Genomic DNA, 21,849 nt, shown 5'->3' with positions numbered 1-21,849 from the left:
TGTGGGGGTGAGCCAGCCTGAAATTTGACCCCACTAGGCCTATGAATGAAACCACTGCAGCTATGAGCAAATGGAAACCATCACACATTTTATGTCAAGCTGGGAATTTAGAAGCTTGTTAAAAACAACTACCACCTTAAGACTGGATTAATTAAGCATCTTTCATAAACAGACACTTAATAGAAGGTTCAATGTTTTAAAAGTTCATATAGTTAATATGAATGCTGTTGCCTATGTTTCAGCTTAGAATAGCTAAAATGCAAAGTAGAACTGAAAGCCATGATTTATCATTGTTGCAATCTACCAAACAATGCATTGCTCAGAAATTCAAGAAGAGGCTGTAAAGCACACACAGAAGGAATGTAAAGCTTAAATAAATAACAAACAAATCAATGCTCCTTTGTTTTGGTTTCTGTCATTGATTTTACTATTTAACAAATCAGTTAGCAATAAAAAAGTAGTCAGAAGCCAAATTGTTATTCAATCAAACGTTTAATTGGTTTGTTGCACTAGTTTAATGTCAATTAGGTATAGGCACATTCTTTTAGAAAAAGCAGGGGAAAGCTGATGTAGAGGGATGCCGTGTGTTGGCTTCAGAGTTTAATGTCAATATGCATAAGACCAGCTCAAGGACAACTCCAGAGCTGCTACAGGCTGAAAGGATTATATGAACTGTTTCTCAGTGTGGAGGGCAAAGCACTCTGCACAGATTTATATTCACTTGCTATTTGTTCCTAATGGCCAGGGAAGAGCTATGGCATTTTAAAGTGATTACCCCCAGCACTGAATAACTACAGCCACTGCACATCTTAGATCAGAGGTGCAGAATCTCAGGTCTGGGGGTCAAATCTGGCCCTCTGAGGATCCCCAGAAGGCCTCTCTTTCCCCTGGCCCCACCCCCTTTCCTCCAACCACCAATTGTTTGGTGTTTCCTGGCTTCTGCGTAGTTTCCCCCCATTCTAAAAGGTTGCAGTCCCTCTCCTAAGGCTTAGTTACTGGCAGTAAGGGTTTTATGCATGCTGGTATTTTTGGAATGTGGCCCCTGAGAACTTCTCTGAAATGGCATTTGGCCCTTGCACTCGTCTTAGATTATGGGAGAAGGCCTTCTGTGTCAGAAAGTGTGGCTTTCAAACAATCTTGGCCTCTGGCACCTCTGTTTCTAAGCAAATAGCAATAAAGGTACAAAAAGATACAAAAGCTCAATAAAATAATTAAAATGACAGATGTGACCCCATTAGATAAGCAACAGGTGGATTCTTTGACAGGTGCATCCCACTGCTAGACCAATATGACATCACTTGTTATGACCATGAATTCTGATACTATGATTATTATGATATCGCTGTGGTTGACTCAAACCATGCATAAATAAAACATGTGGATAAGTAAACTCTTTCCTTAATTTGGGCCTAAGACTTTAAGCAATCATGCCACAAATAACAAACAAAAGAGCTAATGCTCGGGTTATCCCATTTGTTCAGTTATGCTAGGAGAGAGCTAAAGTTTAGCACAAGCCTTGGCTTAGCAGCTCCACCCACTTGTTCATGAACACAGTTGATTCTAGGGATCAGAGCTTGATCAGCAGGAACCCGACCATGGCTGAAAGGGAGAGTCCAGTTGGTCCAGGCAGTGTGCTGGCTATGCTGGTGGCTGCTCTGCATTCAAGCTTTGTAATGGCTGAGCTGGTTCCGGTAAATGTTGCTGCACCGCCCACAGTAGCAGAGCAGACAGCCTGGGTAGCACAACCCTTCATGGCAACTTTTTCAGACGCTCCATCTGGTATCCGGAAAGACAACAGCAAGATGGGAGAGGGAGACAAGTTACACAAGAACATAAGAAGAGCCATGCCAGATTAGACCAAGGGTCCATCTAGTCCAGAATTCTGCTCGCACAGCGGCCAACCAGCTGCCCACAGGAAACCCACAAGCAGGACATGAGTGCAACAGCACCCTCCCACCCATGTTCCCCAGCAACTGGTGTACTGCCTCAGATACTGGAGGTAGCAAATAGCCATCAGGACTAGTAGCCACTGTTCTGAGTAACAGCTGGTTTTTATACTTTCAAAAATGGGAGATCAATCATGGTTTGCTTCTTTCTGGTTGCAAGCGCTCCTGGGAGCAGTTCCAGGTGAAAGCTGAACTTGTCACATTGCCTGGTAGAGCCCATTTGAATGTACGCAAACACTCCTTCCCCATGTCATCTTAAGATTTTCACCATGTAGACTTTATGACTAATGTCAAGTCAGATTTCCCCCCCTCCTATTCCAGCTTAACCCCTCCCCCCTCTACTTTTCGTTATGTCTTGCCTGATAAGGTTTTGGAAGCATGCCCATTTTTGGTGACCTTTGAGTTGGCCTAATAAAGGTACTACACTAATATGGATTCTGGAACAAGATGGGTGTTCGCCACAAGGGGGCAATAGTTAATCATCTATCCATTTCTAAATGCCAACTAAAGATTATTCTTCCCACACTTCCCAGATGGCCTTCCACTTTCAGAAGGGAGAGATTTGCTCTGTTTGTGCTTTAATTTTGATTGATTGCCTTTTTTTTTTTTTTTGGTAAAAAGGCAGGATAACAATCAAATATAATACAACATAAACATAAAAACAACGTAATGCACTTTTAAAAAGCAATGTGGCAGACAGCAGAATCAACTAGGACAGTAGCAGAGACCACCTAGGAACCAATAACAATAATTTTGCCTTGGTTAACTTGATATTTAAAGTTAGACATTTATTCATGAAGTAACCAAATGGTGACATTGCTGTGAGGATAAATTCACAAAGGAAGCTGCCAGCCGTCTGTTCTATCTACCATTATGATGAGGAGAATTTACCACTTGATCAGATTTCTGATCCAGTGGAACAGAGCTGATGCAAAGTTTGAGGAGGTCCTGGGCAAAGTGCGCTCTGATAGGCCCCCTTAGTGGGCCCTGGCTGGCTTACCTGGTGGTAGTGGTAGGCAGCAACAGCAGCACTCCAAGCAGCACCAGGTGGCTGGGGTAGCTGCCATTTTAATTTCTCACAATGGTCCCAGTATAACATCGCTACAGGGCATTGTGCAAGATTGAAATGGTGGTTAGACAGAGGGCATCTCTACACCAGCCTAAAATCCTACATTTAAAATGAGGCTTTCTGCTTCTGTTTTAAATGCAGGATCACAACCACCCCCTTTTTCATGCGCTTCCTTCCCCCCCTTCCCCCCTCTTTCTCCCGGTATCTGAGTCTTCCATTATCTTGTATTGATCTCGCTCCTCTTCTTGCCTCTTCTTTTCATGGAGGGAACTCAAGCGGAACACAATGCGGTAATTTGATAATTCATGATCTGTGATCTATTTAAAAATGGAACAAGGGGCATTTAGTGCAGGAGACGCCCTGGAGGAACACAGCATCATGTAAAGAGCCCGCAAACTTCCGTGAAGGAGCAATCTCAATCGCAGGATAAACATGTGAAGAAAGCCAGAGGCTCCTGGCACTGCTCAGAGTGCCAAGGCAGACTTTTTTTTTTTTAAGGGGGGGGGGCTCAGGGCAAGCATTGACAATGGCAATACCAAGTGCTGATGCCAGGCCCTGCAGTGGAAGTGCATGGTAAAATTCTCCTCCTCAAGGCAGATGACCGACACCTTAAGCCAGCCTTCTCCAAGCTGATGCCTTCCAGATGCTTTGGACAACAACTCCCATCAGCCCCAGCCAGCATGGTCAATGGGCAGGGAAAATGGGAATTGTGTGACCCAGAACATCTGGATAGTACCAGGTTAGCGAATGCTGTCCTAAGTGAATTTTGTGTTCATTGCAGTAAGTTATCACTTCATAACTGGCTATATATACTCACAAAATAACTAATAATAAAGGGAGACAAAATGTGCTACAGTACAAATATTGCACTAGAAAATGTGTGCCAATTTTGCAATTGCTTTGGAACACAGGACTTCTGCTACATAAATGCAGCATGACTGTGGTTCTTGCTAGAATGTGCCATCTATGCATGTACACGTGTATGTGTCCACACGCCACCCTTGCCAACATTCTGCTCAATATGTGGATATGGAAGGGCAGGAGCAGGAGGCATGTGTTGGCTCTATTTGTGTGGAGAGGGCTCTTGTGAATGCCTTTATAATGAATTAAAAGCAAAATTATGATTGTAAGTGTGTGTCTGTGTATGTAAATAGGTTATATCTAGATTTACACTGGATCAACTGCACTGATGGAAGTGGACTTCCTAACCCCCTCCTTCCCATGGCAGCCCCTCTAGCCTCCTGAAAATGCTTCACGGAGAGTCAAGAGACCCTGATGAATGGGGTGTGCTGTGGTGTGTGGGGAGATGGAGATCCCCCAAAATTGGATAGAGAAACCTGTGAGTGGAGTCCTTCTCATGGAAGACAGTTCCTGGATCCGATCTTGTGTGTGTGTGTGTGTGTGTTGTGTGCATGTATGCCATATGCCACATACCCCTCCAACTTCATCAAAACAACATTTTCCTTGCCATTTAGTGAAGTTCAGCAAGGTGTTCCTTAGAGTTGCTTGAGAACTTTCTGACTCAGGTTGCTGTAGGTTGCTACTTGGAAGTCTACAAGATCCAACAACCATTTGTCCTGATTTCTTCCGTGCCTTAGGAGCTCTGTATACTTTTATTTTTTAAAAAAACCTGATATGAGTTTTTGATATGGGTATAATTGCTGAAATCTCTAAGAACAGAAATCAAAAGCACACATGAACAAATGAATTACCGAAATGTACGAATCCAACCAAATCGATGCACTGAGATTCCGATCCAGCACAGTCAACAGTGTCATCACTGCACGATTCAGAAAATGGAGCATAACAGGCTGGGCACTGCAGGCCATTGAGCTTGGTATCTAACTGTGGCACTGAACAAACAGGAAGAGAAAGTCAGCTTCTTGGAAGGATACTATGTGTTAAGAACATAACTTGTTGCACAGTAGCATCTCTTTGGCCTACATTGTGTGTGTGTGTGTGTGTGTGTGTGTGTGTGAGGGGGGAGATATTTGTTCCACCCACTAACCCACAAGAACTTTTCCCCCTGAGATGGAAGAGATGCCTAGTTTGAGAGCTTGGTTACTCATTATACCAACCACAGTTTTTAGACTGTAAACTCTTCATAAATGTACAATCTTGTAAGGTAATTTTGGGGTCAAATTACTACAAGTTATGTTAATTGTGTGCTGTGTAGCTGGACCTTTTTTTCTTTTTAGGCCTGATTCAGATCAGGACCAGGCTCATTGGGAGGAAAAGATTAAACCATCCCCCACATTTGCTTCCCCAAATCCCCCCCTAGTCACAAAATATGGGGATTTTTAAGTGTGCAGGTGGGGGGGGGGAGCTTCCATTAATTCCAGTGGATAATAGCTCACCCTCACCCTCTTGACCTAAACCCATGTGGCATGGGGTGGAGGCAAAGAAGATTCTGAGGAAACCGGGCACAGCATTGCGAGAACTCTCCAAATGCAGCACCAGGCCGCTTCAGAGTCTGTTTGCCTGGGGACTTCATATAATCATAGGAGGTGGTCACGGGCTGGGAGGGGGGGACCAGTACAACATCCTAAGAGCTCTCAGAACACAGGGCTGCATCTCCTTCGAATCTCCTGTCACTCCCCATAATAGGTTTAGGGTCAAAGGGATGGAGTAAGCTTGCTCGCGTTCATCCCACATCAAAGCTGTTCTAGACCCAGTGATAATTTTGGAGCTGAAGTATGGGGCTGTGAGGAAGCCCCCTCCTTTGGTCCCAAACCCATATTTTGCTAGGCCTAAAGGAAGGGTGACCTTCCCTTCAGCCACGCAAACCTCTGCTCCTAGCTGGCTGATGGCCTGCACCTCAGACATACCTGTGCTGCCAGGATTTTCCCCAGAAGCAGAGAGCAGCACAGGTACTGTTGCAGAACCCAGAGTCAGAGAGACCACGGAGTGAAGGAAAAAGAGATTCTTTATTTAACGCGCGGGCTTAAGGCTGGAATCGTTTCCAAAGAGCCAGAAGCCCCGAAATACATCAGCACATTGGTTTTATAGACATTGTGACACATATGAAACGTCTCCTCCTCCCCCTCCCGCATGGGGTTGCAATCCTCAACATTTTTCCTCCTAGCACCATTGTTTATAATACAAGAACTGGGTTATAGGGTAGCCATGATAAGGAGAGAACAGAAGAGAACAGCAGAGAACAAGATATACAATTGTATGACCTTTGACAAGATAAGGAATTCCTGTGTCTCGTCAGCTTACAACAATATATTCAAGGGAGAAAGAGCTCAGCAAGAACATGAAGCATAAGACTGCAAGAGGCTACTTAGTCTGACCCCCGATATGGCTGCTACATTCCCCCCTTAAATGCATAATTTCATTACAATTATAGCATTTTTGATAACCATACAAAGCTTTTTGTGACATACATATTACTTAGCCTTTTGTTGGGCTATTAGAGCGTAGAGGGCAGCAGTTTTACTAGCTGAGACATAAACCAGATTGGTTAAACAGCGCATAAGACAAGGAACGCAGAGACATAACAGAACTTTTATGAACAACACTGGTAGAATTAGGATGAACAATGCTTCAAGCCAGCTAAGATCTGGAAGCCAAAGGGTTAACTAATTGAGCTAATTGTTTTGTCTTATTGTTTTGTTAGCTACTATATTGTGCAGCTTGTTGATCTGTTCATCTACAGCATTGCCATTATCAGTTAAGTTAAAACAACAGAGCTTTTGGTGTGTCTCACAACTTAAATGATGAAGAAGGAAGAAGTAATCTATACCAGCTGTATTTTCTAGAACTGCACCTCTTAGATCACGCAACTCTTTATTTAACAATGACAATGCTCATGAGGTGGCATTTATGCTTTTGGTTAAGCTGTAAGCTAACCGGTTGATTTCCAGACTATCAGCCAAGGCTAAACCTGGAACCTTAACCAGTGACATTGCTAAGGCCAATTTTTCTGAGTCAAAATATAACTGCACATGACTATTACAATTTTTAGTTAGTTGGAGTGCTCGAGGCTGCCGTCAACGGATTTTCTCGGGCTACAGGGGAAGAATTGGCACCAGTTCAATTGGCGGCTGAGGCAACATGGGTGGTTATTAGACAAGTTGGCAGGAATGAATGACCAAGTGCGGGAACCACATGTTTAAAACTATGAGGCAAAAGTATGTGGGCATCATTAAAAGATATGTTTTGAATTTTATTACAGCGGAAGGGGGCCAGGGATAGCTTTATATTTTCTGGAAAAATTTTTGACAATTAAGCATTCGTGCACACGTAGCATTTGTTTCAGCAACGATGGGGGTGCATAGAGTGAACTCTGTAGGGGGTAGGATCTTTGCAACCACGCCCCAATTAGCATTTTGGGAATAAGTTAAACTTAACACTGTAAACTCTTAACATGGTATCTTTTTGAATTTTCCCAGGATGTCTACAGACAGGTATTAAGCAAGAGCTAATAAGCCTGTTTGCAGGTGTTGCAGAACCCAGAGTCAGAGAGACCACGGAGTGAAGGAAAAAGAGATTCTTTATTTAACGCGCGGGCTTAAGGCTGGAATCGTTTCCAAAGAGCCAGAAGCCCCGATTTACATTAGTACATTGGTTTTATAGACATTGTGACACATATGAAACGGCTCCTCCTCCCCCTCCCGCATGGGGTTGCAATCCTCAACATTTTTCCTCCTAGCACCATTGTTTATAATACAAGAACTGGGTTATAGGGTAGCCATGATAAGGAGAGAACAGAAGAGAACAGCAGAGAACAAGATATACAATTGTATGACCTTTGACAAGATAAGGAATTTCTGTGTCTCGTCAGCTTACAACAATATATTCAAGGGAGAAAGAGCTCAGCAAGAACATGAAGCATGAGACTGCATGAGGCTACTTAGTCTGATCCCCGATATGGCTGCTACATTCCCCCCTTAAATGCATAATTTCATTACAATTATAGCATTACTGATAACTATACAAAGCTTTTTGTGACATACATATTACTTAGCCTCTTGTTGGGCTATTAGAGCGTAGAGGGCAGCAGTTTTACTAGCTGAGACATAAAACAGATTGGTTAAACAGCGCATAAGACAAGGAACGCAGAGACATAACAGAACTTTTATGAACAATACTGGTAGAATTAGGATGAACAATGCTTTTAAGCTAGCTAAGATCTGGAAGCCAAGGGGTTAACTAATTGAGCTAATTGTTTTGTTTTATTGTTTTGTAAGCTACTATATTGTGCAGCTTGTTGATCTGTTCATCTACAGCATTGCCATTATCAGTTAAGTTAAAACAACAGAGCTTTTGGTGTGTCTCACAACTTAAATGATGAAGAAGGAAGAGGTAATCTATACCAGCTCTGTTTTCTAGAACTGCACCTTTTAGATCACGCAGCTTTTTATTTAACAATGACAATGCTCGTGAGGTGGCATTTATGCTTTTGGCTAAGCTGCAAGCTAACCGGTTGATTTCCAGACCATCAGCCAAGGCTAAACCTGGAACCTTAACCAGTGACATTGCTAAGGCCAATTTTTCTGAGTCAGAATATAACTGCACATGACTATTACAATTTTTAGTTAGTTGGAGTGCTCGAGGCTGCCGTTGACAGATTTTCTCGGGCTACAGGGGAAGAATTGGCACCTGTTCAATTGGCGGCTGAGGCAACATGGGTGGTTATTAGACAAGTTGGCAGGAATGAATGACCAAGTGCGGGAACTACATGTCTAAAACCATCCATGAGGCAAAAGTATGTGGGCATCATTAAAAGATATGTTTTGAATTTTATTACAGTGGAAGGGGGCCAGGGATAGCTTTGTATTTTCTGGACAATTTTTTGACAATTAAGCATTCGTGCACATGTAGCATTTGTTTCAGCAATGATGGGGGTGCGTAGAGTGAACTCTGTAGGGGGTAGGATCTTTGCAACTACGCCCCAATTAGCATTTTGGGAATAAGTTAAACTTACACCATAAACTTTTAACATGGTATTTTTTTGAATTTTCCCAGGATGTCTACAGACAGGTATTAGGCAAGAGCTAATAAGCCTGTTTGCAGGTATACCTTTTGGCAAACAAAAATGTTTTACTCTCGTGATGTTAGCCAGGTGAAGCCAGTAATTATCAGCAAATCCCTGGGACAAACTTTTTCTATCTAGGGGCTGGCCCCCCTTTTTGCACCTTATTAAGGAAACACAATGCAACACTACTAACACTACAACACGCATGTTTGATCTTCTTTGGGATCTGACCGTACGCTGGGCAGCTATTCACCTGGCAAGCTGCAGTAGGGTCTAGTCCCCTTCTTCAATTCTCCAGTTGCAGGTCTGACCATACGCAGGGGGACAGTTTCCCGGTGTGTCCACAGTAAGGTCTAGCCTGAGTCTTCTTACTGCTTTTTTAGAATGATTTTTAAAGGATTTTCAGGATTTCTGTTTATGGTCTACTTTCCCCCTCTCGCTCTCTTGACTCGTGTCCAATGTATCCAAGGTTTAACTCTAGCTGCTTTCATAGCTGTGGGGGTGGAAAGTATGACAGTTTTCAGTCCTCTCCATCTGGGAGTCAAAGGGTTATTTTTCCCTCTTTAACTCATACTTTAACTCTTGGTTGGAAAGGATGAACTTCTGTGATGGGAATGGCTTATTTTCTAAGACAAAGCGACGCTGGGCTTGAAGAACTTTGCTCAGTGTTTGAACTTCTTGTTTAAGGCTAATGTTTGCTTGCTTTTGATGCTGCTCCAGTGTCAATTATGAAGTCAATGTCACGGCCCCTCACAGTCAATATCACGGCCCCTCTCAAGCTGTCTCCCTCTTCGCCCATTCTGGCCTCTTTGGGTTTTTCCTTTGTGTATTTGATGTATTTTATTTGGGCATTCATGCCACTAATGTCCATCTTGTCCACACTGGGCACACTGGTTCTTTTTTTAAGAATCTTCTGCCTCTGCCGGGTCTTCTTCTTTTCTTTTTTCGTTTACGTCTTCTTGGGCCTCTGGGTCGAGGGGGGTGTACTGGCGATAGGCATTTGAAAGATGCTCCAAGTACGCTCTGGGGCCTCGGTGGCACCTTGCAGCACTTTAGACACTTTGGTCATATTAACTGACTTCTTCATACCTGCTTTCATGGCTTTTAACAGCAGGGTTTGATACTGGGTGAGGCGCTCTAGCCCCACTTGTGTTTTGGGATTCTAGCGAGGGGGGGATTTACTTACAAGGAGACTTTATTGGGTAACTTACAGCACACAGGCATACTTAATGGTTGGATCAGACAGCTTCTTTGAACTACGAGCTATTGGGCTAAATGGGTTTTATACCATACATGTTACCCATGAGGCAGCACAACACTAGCAAGCATTTTCAGCATAGGCTAGAAGTGTTTGGTTCTCAGGCACAGCTTCCTGTAAACAACTTCGCTTCCCAAAGTGCTTGATAACACTTTTATTCATTAGTATGGGAAGACAAATTTTTTCTTTCTTTTGCTTTCTTTTTCTTTGCTGATCTGCCTGTATTGCAGATCATGTTTCAAACTTTTTATATAAAACTTTCTGATCCATGCACCAGCCTTGTTTCTTTATTTGTCTTTTTCAAGTTAAACTTACTTAAACCTTTCTGCCTTACACTAGTCCCAATGACACACATTTGGGATAGGGTCTTCTTCACCTTTTAGTTACATTTTCTTCATTTTAAAGAACTATTACATTATTGTGGCTACTTTACCCCAGGTAATAAGCTCCAGGCACAATCAGCTGCTTTTAATTTACCCTGGGGGCAACTATGGCTACGCTTCTTTTTTATAAATGTTTTTTTTTTGCCTCTTGCCTTTTCTTTTCTTTCTCTCTCTTCTCTATCTGTCTTCTACTTTCGCTATTCCTTCTTTTTTATTTGCTTTTGTCTTTCTTTCCTTGTCATCCATTGGGAACCACACTTAGTATTATTTGGAGTTGCAACTAACACTAATCTGCAAATATCACATATATTTTATGATATTTAAGAAATCATAAAATATACACAACAAACTTTTTCTGCAATTTAACACAATGAATGGAAAACACTTTTTGCATGGTAAGGCATGATGGAGCAGATCCAGCAATTATACTGCTCTTCTGGCTGAAAGCTCAGGGCTCATTAAAATCAAGGGACGGGCATACCCACACACGCAAAGAGTTCTAGGTCACCATTTTTGCATCGGCAACTCTATGCTGCATGAGTTCTGGCAGAAGGAAATCTAAAAGTTATAGATCAAACTCAGCCTGCTGTACACTGAGCTGACTACAAACACAGACACATGGTCCACAGCGATGAGAGTTCAAGTTTATCAAAAGCTTCACAGCACTGTCCATGGCAAGTCTTTGACAATTTAAAATTTTAGTTCATGTGCAGAGTGTCTCTAAAAAGCCCAGACATTGATGGAAGCAAACAGAGACGGCTCTGGGCAATGAAGATGTGATGTTTCCAGCAAAGGCTCTCCACTTTTGCATTAGTTTAAAAAGGGAAAGTGTGGCCCTACACCCCTTCTGACAGACAAGGGCCTTTAACTTTTTAGCAAGGCCTCTGTCTAAACAGAGCCGCACAGCTCAGCTCTCTAGCCATGATGCTTTAACCTGGGCAACTCTTTTGTAAATTTTATTTTACTTCTGTCAGGTTCTCTCACAGACATTTTAAAAACTTACTCTTTTTTTTTTCCTTTCTAACCTGGTACACAAAAGCACTGAAACACTGAGTGCCGAAACTCAGGACGCTGAGGGTGATGGGCATCGCTTTATACTTGCATTTTTCAGGCAGCCATTAATCTTCGGGGAGGCGGTGGGGTGATTTGCAGGACTTCAAAGGCAAGCTTCTCAGTTTGTTTGTATTTGTAAATCCCAAGCTCAAAACAGGACACGATGAGGTACAGGGCAGCCAAATTCTTGCTTTGGCACAGGCAACAAATAACTCAGGTTAGCTTTCTTCGCTGGGGTCTCAAACAGGAAAACAGTCTTAATTTAAAGTTGTAACATCACTGACAGCGTCAGCCAGCCAGTTACACAGATCTCATTGTTTTTCAAGACAGTTGCTCCAATATCTTCTTTTCTTCTCAATCAGGTTGGGTCTCCCAGCTTACACAGTTTATTGCAGCTTTCAGGAGCATGGCAGTAGCGTGATTTTGGCTTGGCCAGGAACATGCTGTCTGGTTTCTCGGTCTCTTTAGCACACACACTTAGGCAGTGTAACACTGGACACTCAAATCAGTGAGATTTCTTCATTGCAGGGAATCCCACGGCAAAAGCTTAATGGTTACGCTCTTCAGAAATCATATAGCTGATGGTCAGTAGCTACAGGCTCTATGCAATTTTAACACAGTTCAAAGCTAAACACGGTTACCTTGACAGAGATCTTCAACGTGGTCTTTCCACTTCATTCTGCTTTGGGACAGTCTTATGGCACACTTTTCACTCGAAGAGGGGTCTAGCCTGTGCTCTGGGGGCTGATTCTTCACCTTTATTTTCTATTTTGCCTTCATCTTCTGGGTCTTCATTTTCAGTTTCCATTTCTTAGGGATTTTATCTCAATTAGGCGAGGTGATGATGTTGTACAACTCAGAATGTTGTGGGCAATTTTCCTGCCCCCCCTCTCTCGGCGCGCTAGGCTAACAGCTACTTCTTCGGCCTTACACTCTCACGCTCCCACGCTTTGTTAAAAGCCAGACTGTCCTGCAACATTTTTCTAATTAACAGCCTCAGATCTTGTTTTTTTTCCTCTCAGCTCGACCTTGAGCTTTTTGCTGTTTTCTCTTTCTATTCTGAATCTTTTTTTAAAAAAAACCTTTTTCCTTCTTTGTTTGACATACATCTCAAGGGGGTGCAAGGTTTGCTTCCCCCACCACCCATAGCCTCCCTCCTAAATTGAAGACAGACACAATTAGGGAATGGGAATTGGTCAGTGAGTAAGGGGTCTCACTGGCCGACACAAGAGGATTTTTCACACCACGCACTTTGCTACTGGCCTGGGCACCCGGACGGTCAACGGTATGCGTCAGAAACCGCAGTAGCCACTCACACAATCATCAATCTCTCCGCTACATCTATATGTCCCTGCCACCCACTTTTCCCACTTTTTACCAGAGCGGAAAACGGCTTCCCCAGCTTCCTCAGCTTCCTACTGAGTACTGGCGTGCTAGGTACTGGCGCCCACTCGGGGGTGTGATCAGGCCCCCCTTCTACCCGCAAGGAGTAGGTTCTTTTGTATACGTATACCACCAACACTGACCTTCTTCATAAGGCGGGGCCCTCTTTTTTTCTGCCCAGTGGCCTTTCTCCCTAAAGGCGGGGCCCTCTTTTTCCCATATACTTGCCTTTCTCCTGAAGGCTTCCAATGTGGGTTTCAACTCAATTGCAGCTGCGATACAGGCAGGGCTCAAGTTCCTTCCTCCGCTTCCCAGGGTTCTCTTGCTGCTCACTACCGTTTGGGCGATCCCGGTGCAGGCTTTCTCCCATTCACTCGACAAAAAGGTCGGTGGCGCCAAGAAAGGGAGGCATGCGCCGAGCTCGTCCTCCTGGTGCGGCGATCAAGAGCAGGCAACTGCCACCTGTCTGGCTCAGAGCCTGCCACATCCGAGTCACGGCACCATTTATGTTGCAGAACCCAGAGTCAGAGAGACCACGGAGTGAAGGAAAAAGAGATTCTTTATTTAACGCGCGGGCTTAAGGCTGGAATCGTTTCCAAAGAGCCAGAAGCCCCGATTTACATTAGTACATTGGTTTTATAGACATTGTGACACATATGAAACGGCTCCTCCTCCCCCTCCCGCATGGGGTTGCAATCCTCAACATTTTTCCTCCTAGCACCATTGTTTATAATACAAGAACTGGGTTATAGGGTAGCCATGATAAGGAGAGAACAGAAGAGAACAGCAGAGAACAAGATATACAATTGTATGACCTTTGACAAGATAAGGAATTTCTGTGTCTCGTCAGCTTACAACAATATATTCAAGGGAGAAAGAGCTCAGCAAGAACATGAAGCATGAGACTGCATGAGGCTACTTAGTCTGATCCCCGATATGGCTGCTACACAGGTATACCTCTTGGCAAACAAAAATGTTTTACTTTCGTGATGTTAGCCAGGTGAAGCCAGTAATTATCAGCAAATCACTGGGACAAACTTTTCCTTTCAGGGGCTGGCCCCCCTTTTTGCACCTTATTAAGGAGACACAATGCAACACTACTAACACTACAACACGCATGTTTGATCTTCTTTGGGATCTGACCGTACGCTGGGCAGCTATTCACCTGGCAAGCTGCAGTAGGGTCTAGTCCCCTTCTTCAATTCTCCAGTTGCAGGTCTGACCGTACGCAGGGGGACAGTCTCCCGGTGTGTCCACAGTAAGGTCTAGCCTGAGTCTTCTTACTGCTTTTTCAGAATGATTTTTAAAGGATTTTCAGGATTTCTGTTTACAGTCTACTCTCCCCCTCTCGCTTTCTTGACTCGTGTCTAATGTATCCAGGGTTTAATTCTAGCTGTTTTCATAGCTGCGGGGGTGGAAAGTATGACAGTTTTCAGTCCTCTCCATCTGGGAGTCAAAGGGTTATTTTTCCCTCTTTAACTTATACTTTAACTCTTGGTTGGGAAGGATGAGCTTCTGTGATGGGAATGGCTTATTTTTTTAAGACAAAGCGACGCTGGGCTTGAAGAACTTTGCTCAGTGTTTGAACTTCTTGTTTAAGGCTAACGTTTGCTTGCTTTTGATGCTGCTCCAGTGTCAATTATGAAGTCAATGTCACGGCCCTTCTCAAGCTGTCTCCCTCTTCGCCCATTTTGGCCCCTTTGGTTTTCTCCTTTGTGTATTTGATTTATTTTATTTGGGCATTCATGCCACTAATGTCCATCTTGTCCACACTGGGCACACTGGTTCTTTTTTAAGAATCTTTTGCCTCTGCCAGGTCTTCTTTTTTTCTTTTGTCCACGCCACGTCTTCTTGGGCCTCTGGGTTGAGGGAGGGGGTTATACTGGCGATAGGCATTTGAAAGACGCTCCAAGCACGCTCTGGGGCCTCGGTGGCACCTTGCAGCACTTTAGACACTTTGGTCATATTAACTGACTTCTTCATACCTGCTTTCATGGCTTTTAACAGCAGGGTTTGATACTGGGTGAGGCGCTCTAGCCCCACTTGTGTTTTGGGATTTCAGCGGGGGGAGGGTACTTACAAGGAGACTTTATTGGGTAACTTACAGCACACAGGCGTACTTAATGGTTGGATCAGACAGCTTCTCTGAACCACGAGCTATTGGGCTAAATGGGTTTTATACCATACATGTTACCCATGAGGCAGCACAACACTAGCAAGCATTTTCAGCATAGGCTAGAAGTGCTTGGTTCTCAGGCACAGCTTCCTGTAAACAACTTCGCTTCCCAAAGTGCTTGATAACACTTTTATTTATTAGTATGGGAAGACAAATTTTTTCTCTTTCTTTTGCTTTCTTTTTCTTTGCTGATCTGCCTGTATTGCAGAACATGTTTCAAACTTTTTACACAAAACTTTCTGCTCCATGCACCAGCCTTGTCTCTTTATTTGTCTTTTTCAAGTTAAACTCACTTACTTAAACCTTTCTGCCTTACACTAGTCCCAATGACACACATTTGGGATAGGCTCTTCTTCACCTTCTAGTTACATTTTCTTCATCTTAAAGAACTATTACATTATTGTGGCTACTTTACCCCAGGTAATAAGCTCCAGGCACAATCAGCTGCTTTTAATTTACCCTGGGGGCAACTATGGCCACGCTTCTTTTTTATAAATGTTTTTTTCTTTGCCTCTTGCCTTTTCTTTCTTTCTTTTTTTTTCTCTCTTCTCTATCTGTCTGCTACTTTTTCTATTTCTTCTTTTTTACTTGCTTTTGTCTTTCTTTCCTTGTCATCCATTGGGAACCACACTTAGTATTATTTGGAGTTGCAACTAACACTAATCTGCAAATATCACATATATTTTATGATATTTAAGAAATCATAAAATATACACAACAAACTTTTTCTGCAATTTAACACAATGAATGGAAAACAATTCTTGCATGGTAAGGCATGATGGAGCAGATCCAGCAATTATACTGCTCTTCTGGCTGAAAGCTCAGGGCTCATTAAAATCAAGGGACGGGCATACCCACACACGCAGAGTTCTAGGTCACCATTTTTGCATCGGCAACTCTATGCTGCATGAGTTCTGGCAGAAGGAAATTTAAAAGTTATAGATCAAACTCAGCCTGCTGTACACTGAGCTGACTACAAACACAGACACACAGTCTACAGCGATGAGAGTTCAAGTTTATCAAAAGCTTCATAGCACTGTCCATGGCAAGTCTTTGACAATTTAAAATTTTAGTCCATGTGCAGAGTGTCTCTAAAAAGCCCAGACATTGATGGAAGCAAACAGAGACGGCTCTGGGCAATGAAGATGCGATGTTTCCAGCAAAGGCTCTCTACTTTTGCATCAGTTTAAAAAGGGAAAGTGTGGCCCTACACCCCTTCTGACAGACAAGGGCCTTTAACTTTTTAGCAAGGCCTCTGTCTAAACAGAGCCGCACAGCTCAGCTCTCTAGCCGTGACACTTTAACCTGGGCAACTCCTTTGTAAATTTTATTCTACCTCTGTCAGGTTCTCTCACAGACATTTTAAAAACTTACTCTTTTTTTTTCTCTTCTAACCTGGTACACGAAAGCACTGAAACACTGAGTGCCGAAACTCAGGACGCTGGGGGGTGATGGGCATCGCCTTATACTTGCATTTTTCAAGCAGCCATTAATTTTCGTGGAGGCGGTGGGGTGATTTGCAGGACTTCAAAGGCAAGCTTCTCAGTTTGTTTGTATTTGTAAATCCCAAGCTCAAAACAGGACACGATGAGGTACAGGGCAGCCAAATTCTTGCTTTGGCACAGGCAACAAATAACTCAGGTTAGCTTTCTTCGCTGGGGCCTCAAACAGGAAAACAGTCTTAATTTAAAGTTGTAACATCACTGACAGCGTCAGCCAGCCAGCTACACAGATCTCATTGTTTTTTAAGACAGTTGCTCCAATATCTTCTTTTCTTCTCAATCAGGTTGGGTCTCCCAGCTTACACAGTTTATTGCAGCTTTCAGGAGCATGGTAGTAGCGTGATTTTGGCTTGGCCAGGAACATGCTGTCTGGTTTCTCGGTCTCTTCAGCACACACACTTAGGCAGTGTAACACTGGACACTCAAATCAGTGAGATTTCTTCATTGCAGGGAATCCCACGGCAAAAGCTTAATGGTTACGCTCTTCAGAAATCATATAGCTGATGGTCAGTAGCTACAGGCTCTATGCAATTTTAACACAGTTCAAAGCTAAACACGGTTACCTTGACAGAGATCTTCAACGTGGTCTTTCTGCTTCATTCTGCTTTGGGACAGTCTTATGGCACACTTTTCACTCGAAGAGGGGTCTAGCCTGTGCTCTGGGGGCTGATTCTTCACCTTTATTTTCTATTTTGCCTTCATCTTTTGGGTCTTTTCAGTTTCCATTTCTTAGGGATTTTATTTCAATTAGGCGAGGTGATGATGTTGTACAACTCAGAACGTTGTGGGCAATTTTCCTGCCCCCCCTCTCTCGGCGCGCTAGGCTAACAGCTACTTCTTCGGCCTTACACTCTCACGCTCCCACGCTTTGTTAAAAGCCAGACTGTCCTGCAACATTTTTCTAATTAACAGCCTCAGATCTTGTTCTTTTTTTCCTCTCAGCTCGACCTTGAGCTTTTTGCTGTTTTCTCTTTCTATTCTGAATCTTTTTAAAAAAACCTTTTTCTTTCTTTGTTTGACATACATCTCAAGGGGGTGCAAGGTTTGCTTCCCCCACCACCCATAGCCTCCCTCTTAAATTGAAGACAGACACAATTAGGGAATGGGAATTGGTCAGTGAGTAAGGGGTCTCACTGGCCGACACAAGAGGATTTTTCACACCACGCACTTTGCTACTGGCCTGGGCACCCAGACGGTCAACGGTATGCTTCAGAAACCGCAGTAGCCACTCACACAATCATCAGTCTCTCCACTACATCTATATGTCCCTGCCACCCACTTTTCCCACTTTTTACCAGAGCGGAAAACGGCTTCCCCAGCTTCTTCAGCTTCCTACTGAGTACTGGCGTGCTGGGTACTGGCGCCCACTCGGGGGTGTGATCAGGCCCCCCTTCTACCCGCAAGGAGTAGGTTCTTTTGTATACGTATACCACCAACACTGACCTTCTTCATAAGGCGGGGCCCTCTTTTTTTCTGCCCAGTGGCCTTTCTCCCTAAAGGCGGGGCCCTCTTTTTCCCATATACTTGCCTTTCTCCTGAAGGCTTCCAATGTGGGTTTCAACTCAATTGCAGCTGCAATACAGGCAGGGCTCAAGTTCCTTCCTCCGCTTCCCAAGGTTCTCTTGCTGCTCGCTGCCGTTTGGGCGATCCCGGTGCAGGCTTTCTCCCATTCACTCGACAAAAAGGTCGGTGGCACCAAGAAAGGGAGGCATGCGCCGAGCTCGTCTTCCCGGTGCGGCGATCAAGAGCAGGCAACTGCCACCTGTCTGGCTCAGAGCCTGCCACATCCGAGTCACGGCACCATTTATGTTGCAGAACCCAGAGTCAGAGAGACCACGGAGTGAAGGAAAAAGAGATTCTTTATTTAACGCGCGGGCTTAAGGCTGGAATCGTTTCCAAAGAGCCAGAAGCCCCGAAATACATCAGCACATTGGTTTTATAGACATTGTGACACATATGAAACGTCTCCTCCTCCCCCTCCCGCATGGGGTTGCAATCCTCAACATTTTTCCTCCTAGCACCATTGTTTATAATACAAGAACTGGGTTATAGGGTAGCCATGATAAGGAGAGAACAGAAGAGAACAGCAGAGAACAAGATATACAATTGTATGACCTTTGACAAGATAAGGAATTCCTGTGTCTCGTCAGCTTACAACAATATATTCAAGGGAGAAAGAGCTCAGCAAGAACATGAAGCATAAGACTGCAAGAGGCTACTTAGTCTGACCCCCGATATGGCTGCTACAGTACAACCCTTGACCTGCATCCATTTTTAGAGTTATGTGAGGCAATGAGGTGCATGGAATGGTCCTCCGCTATTTTTCAGCAAGGGTGGGAAACTCTACCATAAGTCAGAGACACTTGCCACTCCCCTGCCCTGCCATTTCACTGCTTCAACATCCATAATCTAAGAAAGGAGCTTACAAATAGACAGAGGACAGGAATGGTGCAGAAAACAACAACTTTGTGGTGAATTCCCCCACCCGCAACCCCATAATGTCTAGAAACCCTGGCCACATGCTGCAGAAATGATCACATTGTGAGTTTCTCCATCCTGCTCAACGCCACTGGCCGCCACTGGTGGGGTGCAGTCAAACTCACCACATTATGACACTATGGCTTGCTCCACACTTTAGGGTTCTCCTTCGGGTGTACAATGAAGATGTGGGTGGTGGGCAGCGGCAGGCTCCATCTCCTGCTATCCACACACTAGAATGCATGGGTGCAAAGTATGTTGCCGATGTATGTTGGGGACTGGACCCTTCTGCCTGCCGGCCATTCACATATTCATTGTAGGTGAGGAGAAGAGCCGTGATCTGTGAAGAAGGCTTACTCCAGCTCTACATTCCAGCAACAGGAAGGGGGGAACTTGCAAAGGGGCACCATTTTCAACCCCATCCTTGTGGCAGGTGCAACATGTAACCTGGATCCTAGGGACGGCTTCATAGTGGGGAACTTGTGGTTCTCCAGATGTTTTCGCCTACAACTCCCATCAGCCCTAGCCAGCATAGTCAGTGGTGTGGCATGATGAGAGGACCACAAGTTACCCACCCCTGGTATAAGCAATCCAAGTAATCTCTTAGGATAGTAATATTTTTAGGGGTATCAATGAAGCACTGAACAGCCAGAGAGCCTCAGCATCCTATGAGACATTGCAGGGGCACCTGGGCTGTATATCTTATTGTGCAATGCCCTTGCTTGGAGAGGCAAAGTGCCTGGCCACACCTCCTTTAACAAAAGGACCGAGATGTTTGTGCAGTGGGATGTGCAAAAGGACCAGGGAGTACAATGGCTACCTACATTTAGCAGGAGAGGCTGTATTGCAGGCATCACCCTTACAGCAGGAAACACTTGTCCTTGATCTTCCTTTTTTACCCAGGTTAATATCAGCAGAACCAGCTTCACAGACACTGGATGGAACACAGTTCTTAACAATCCCCTGAACCTTTAATTCTTCTGCAGGGGGGAAAAAGAGTTGGGAATTTGTAGCAGATAATGAAGATGGACAGAAGTTCAAAAGTGAATCATTTATTTAAATTCACATCCCACAGAGAAGTGGGAAGATTTATTTTTATTATGTTATTTATTTATTTAAAACATTTGTATCCCACCTTATATCATTAAGATCTCAGGGCGATGTACAGATAAAATAAATTTAAACAGTATAAAACAATAAATAATTTAAACAGCTAAAAACATATTAAACCATGAACAAGCTGATACTAATTAAAATCTAAAACAATAAAACAGTTAAAACAGTGTGCTACTTTAGGGAATGCATTTAGCCCTCAAAGGCTTTGGTAAAAAAGCCATGTTTTTACTTGGCACTGAAATGAGACCAATTTCAGGCCTCCAAGGGGAGGGCATTCCACAACCGGGGTGCCACAACAGAGAAGGCCCTCTCCCACGACCCACCATAGTGCATGTCTCACACTAGTGGGAAGCAGAGGAGGGCCCCTCCAACAGATCTCAGTCCTTGGATAGGTATGTTAAATTAAAGATTAAAGATTAAAGGCCTGTATGGTAAGCCACCTCTCACATTGATGCAATCACAATGCTTTTCAATTTTATTTCATTTTTTAAAATTATTATTATTAGCTTCCCAGACAATCTTGAAACAGATTACAAAATGAACTCTAATATACATAAATAAAATACAGGCAACAAAATACTAACTTAATGCATAAAACAAAAGCACGAATGTTAAAAGTCCATGCTAAGTGCAGAATGCTTTCAAAAAGGAAAGCCTTTACCTCCTGGCTAGCTAGGCAGAGAATACCATAGAAAGGAGGCCACCACAGAGAAGACTCTTAATAAGATGGCCACCTGTAACACTTCCAATGGCAGGAAAACCTATAGCAGGCCTTCTCCAATCTGCAGCAACAAAACATGAGTACCATTTTCTAAATTCTGACAATCATAAACCAGTTGTAATGGAAAACACATTATCTGGTGCTGCTTACCCCATTGGCTTTCAAATATAGTGATGCCACAAAAATCATGCTCTGGGGGGCAAGTCTCCATTTCACCGGTACAATTGTAGCCTAGTCCTGTGCAAACTTCACATTGCAGAGCAGTCCCTGGAAGAAGAAGAAGAAAAGAGGGGAGCGGGGGGAGGAAAGGTATTGTCTTAATTGGTTTTACCAATTGGCTGTCACTTCTGTCATTTCAGCTACTTTTCAGGGAAGGAATGACTGGACCTAAGGCACTGTCAGGATGGAAGTTCCCCCTGCAGCTTCGCATCTATTTTACTGAAGCAGAAGTATTTGCCTGTTAGGGTCAAAAATGGTCTCCATGGTTAACTTAGAGGAGTAATGGGTGTGTGTATATAGTTGCATGTTTACAAGGACTGGGAGGAAAAGTAGAGCACGTGTCATACATTCCTAGCATCTGGATTAGTGTCAGTCTAAACAGTACCAGCTCAAAGTTTTGGAGGGCCCTTGGGTAAGACCACCCCAATGGGCTCCTCTCTCTCAGTGAGTCTACCTTCTCTCCAGCATTGTTGCTAGCTGCTGCCTCCCATTTCTCATCATTGCTATCAGTGAGCAAGGAGGCAGTGATAGCAATGATGACAAACAGGAGGAGCTACTGCAC

At 43.8% G+C, this 21,849-nt stretch overlaps 1 protein-coding gene across 1 annotated transcript; it reads right to left on the bottom strand.

Moving 5' to 3' along the window:
• Positions 1 to 407: 407 nt before the first annotated feature.
• On the bottom strand, positions 408 to 21,661 carry LOC146340071 (phospholipase A2 inhibitor and Ly6/PLAUR domain-containing protein-like). Its single transcript, XM_084810910.1, has 4 exons — positions 21,219 to 21,661; positions 20,056 to 20,211; positions 4,728 to 4,868; positions 408 to 1,776 (listed from the first exon to the last, which is right to left on the bottom strand). The coding sequence occupies exons 1-4, from the start codon at positions 21,277 to 21,279 to the stop codon at positions 1,568 to 1,570; spliced, it is 567 nt and encodes a 188-aa protein (XP_084667036.1). The 5' UTR covers positions 21,280 to 21,661; the 3' UTR covers positions 408 to 1,567.
• Between the last annotated feature and the right edge of the window lie 188 nt (positions 21,662 to 21,849).

The sequence above is a fragment of the Heloderma suspectum genome, chromosome 7, assembly GCF_057233095.1.
Source record: "Heloderma suspectum isolate Gila_16-S chromosome 7, 16-S_ref, whole genome shotgun sequence".
Classification (NCBI taxonomy): Eukaryota; Metazoa; Chordata; class Lepidosauria; order Squamata; family Helodermatidae; genus Heloderma; species Heloderma suspectum.
This window is presented reverse-complemented; position numbering and strand designations above follow the sequence as displayed.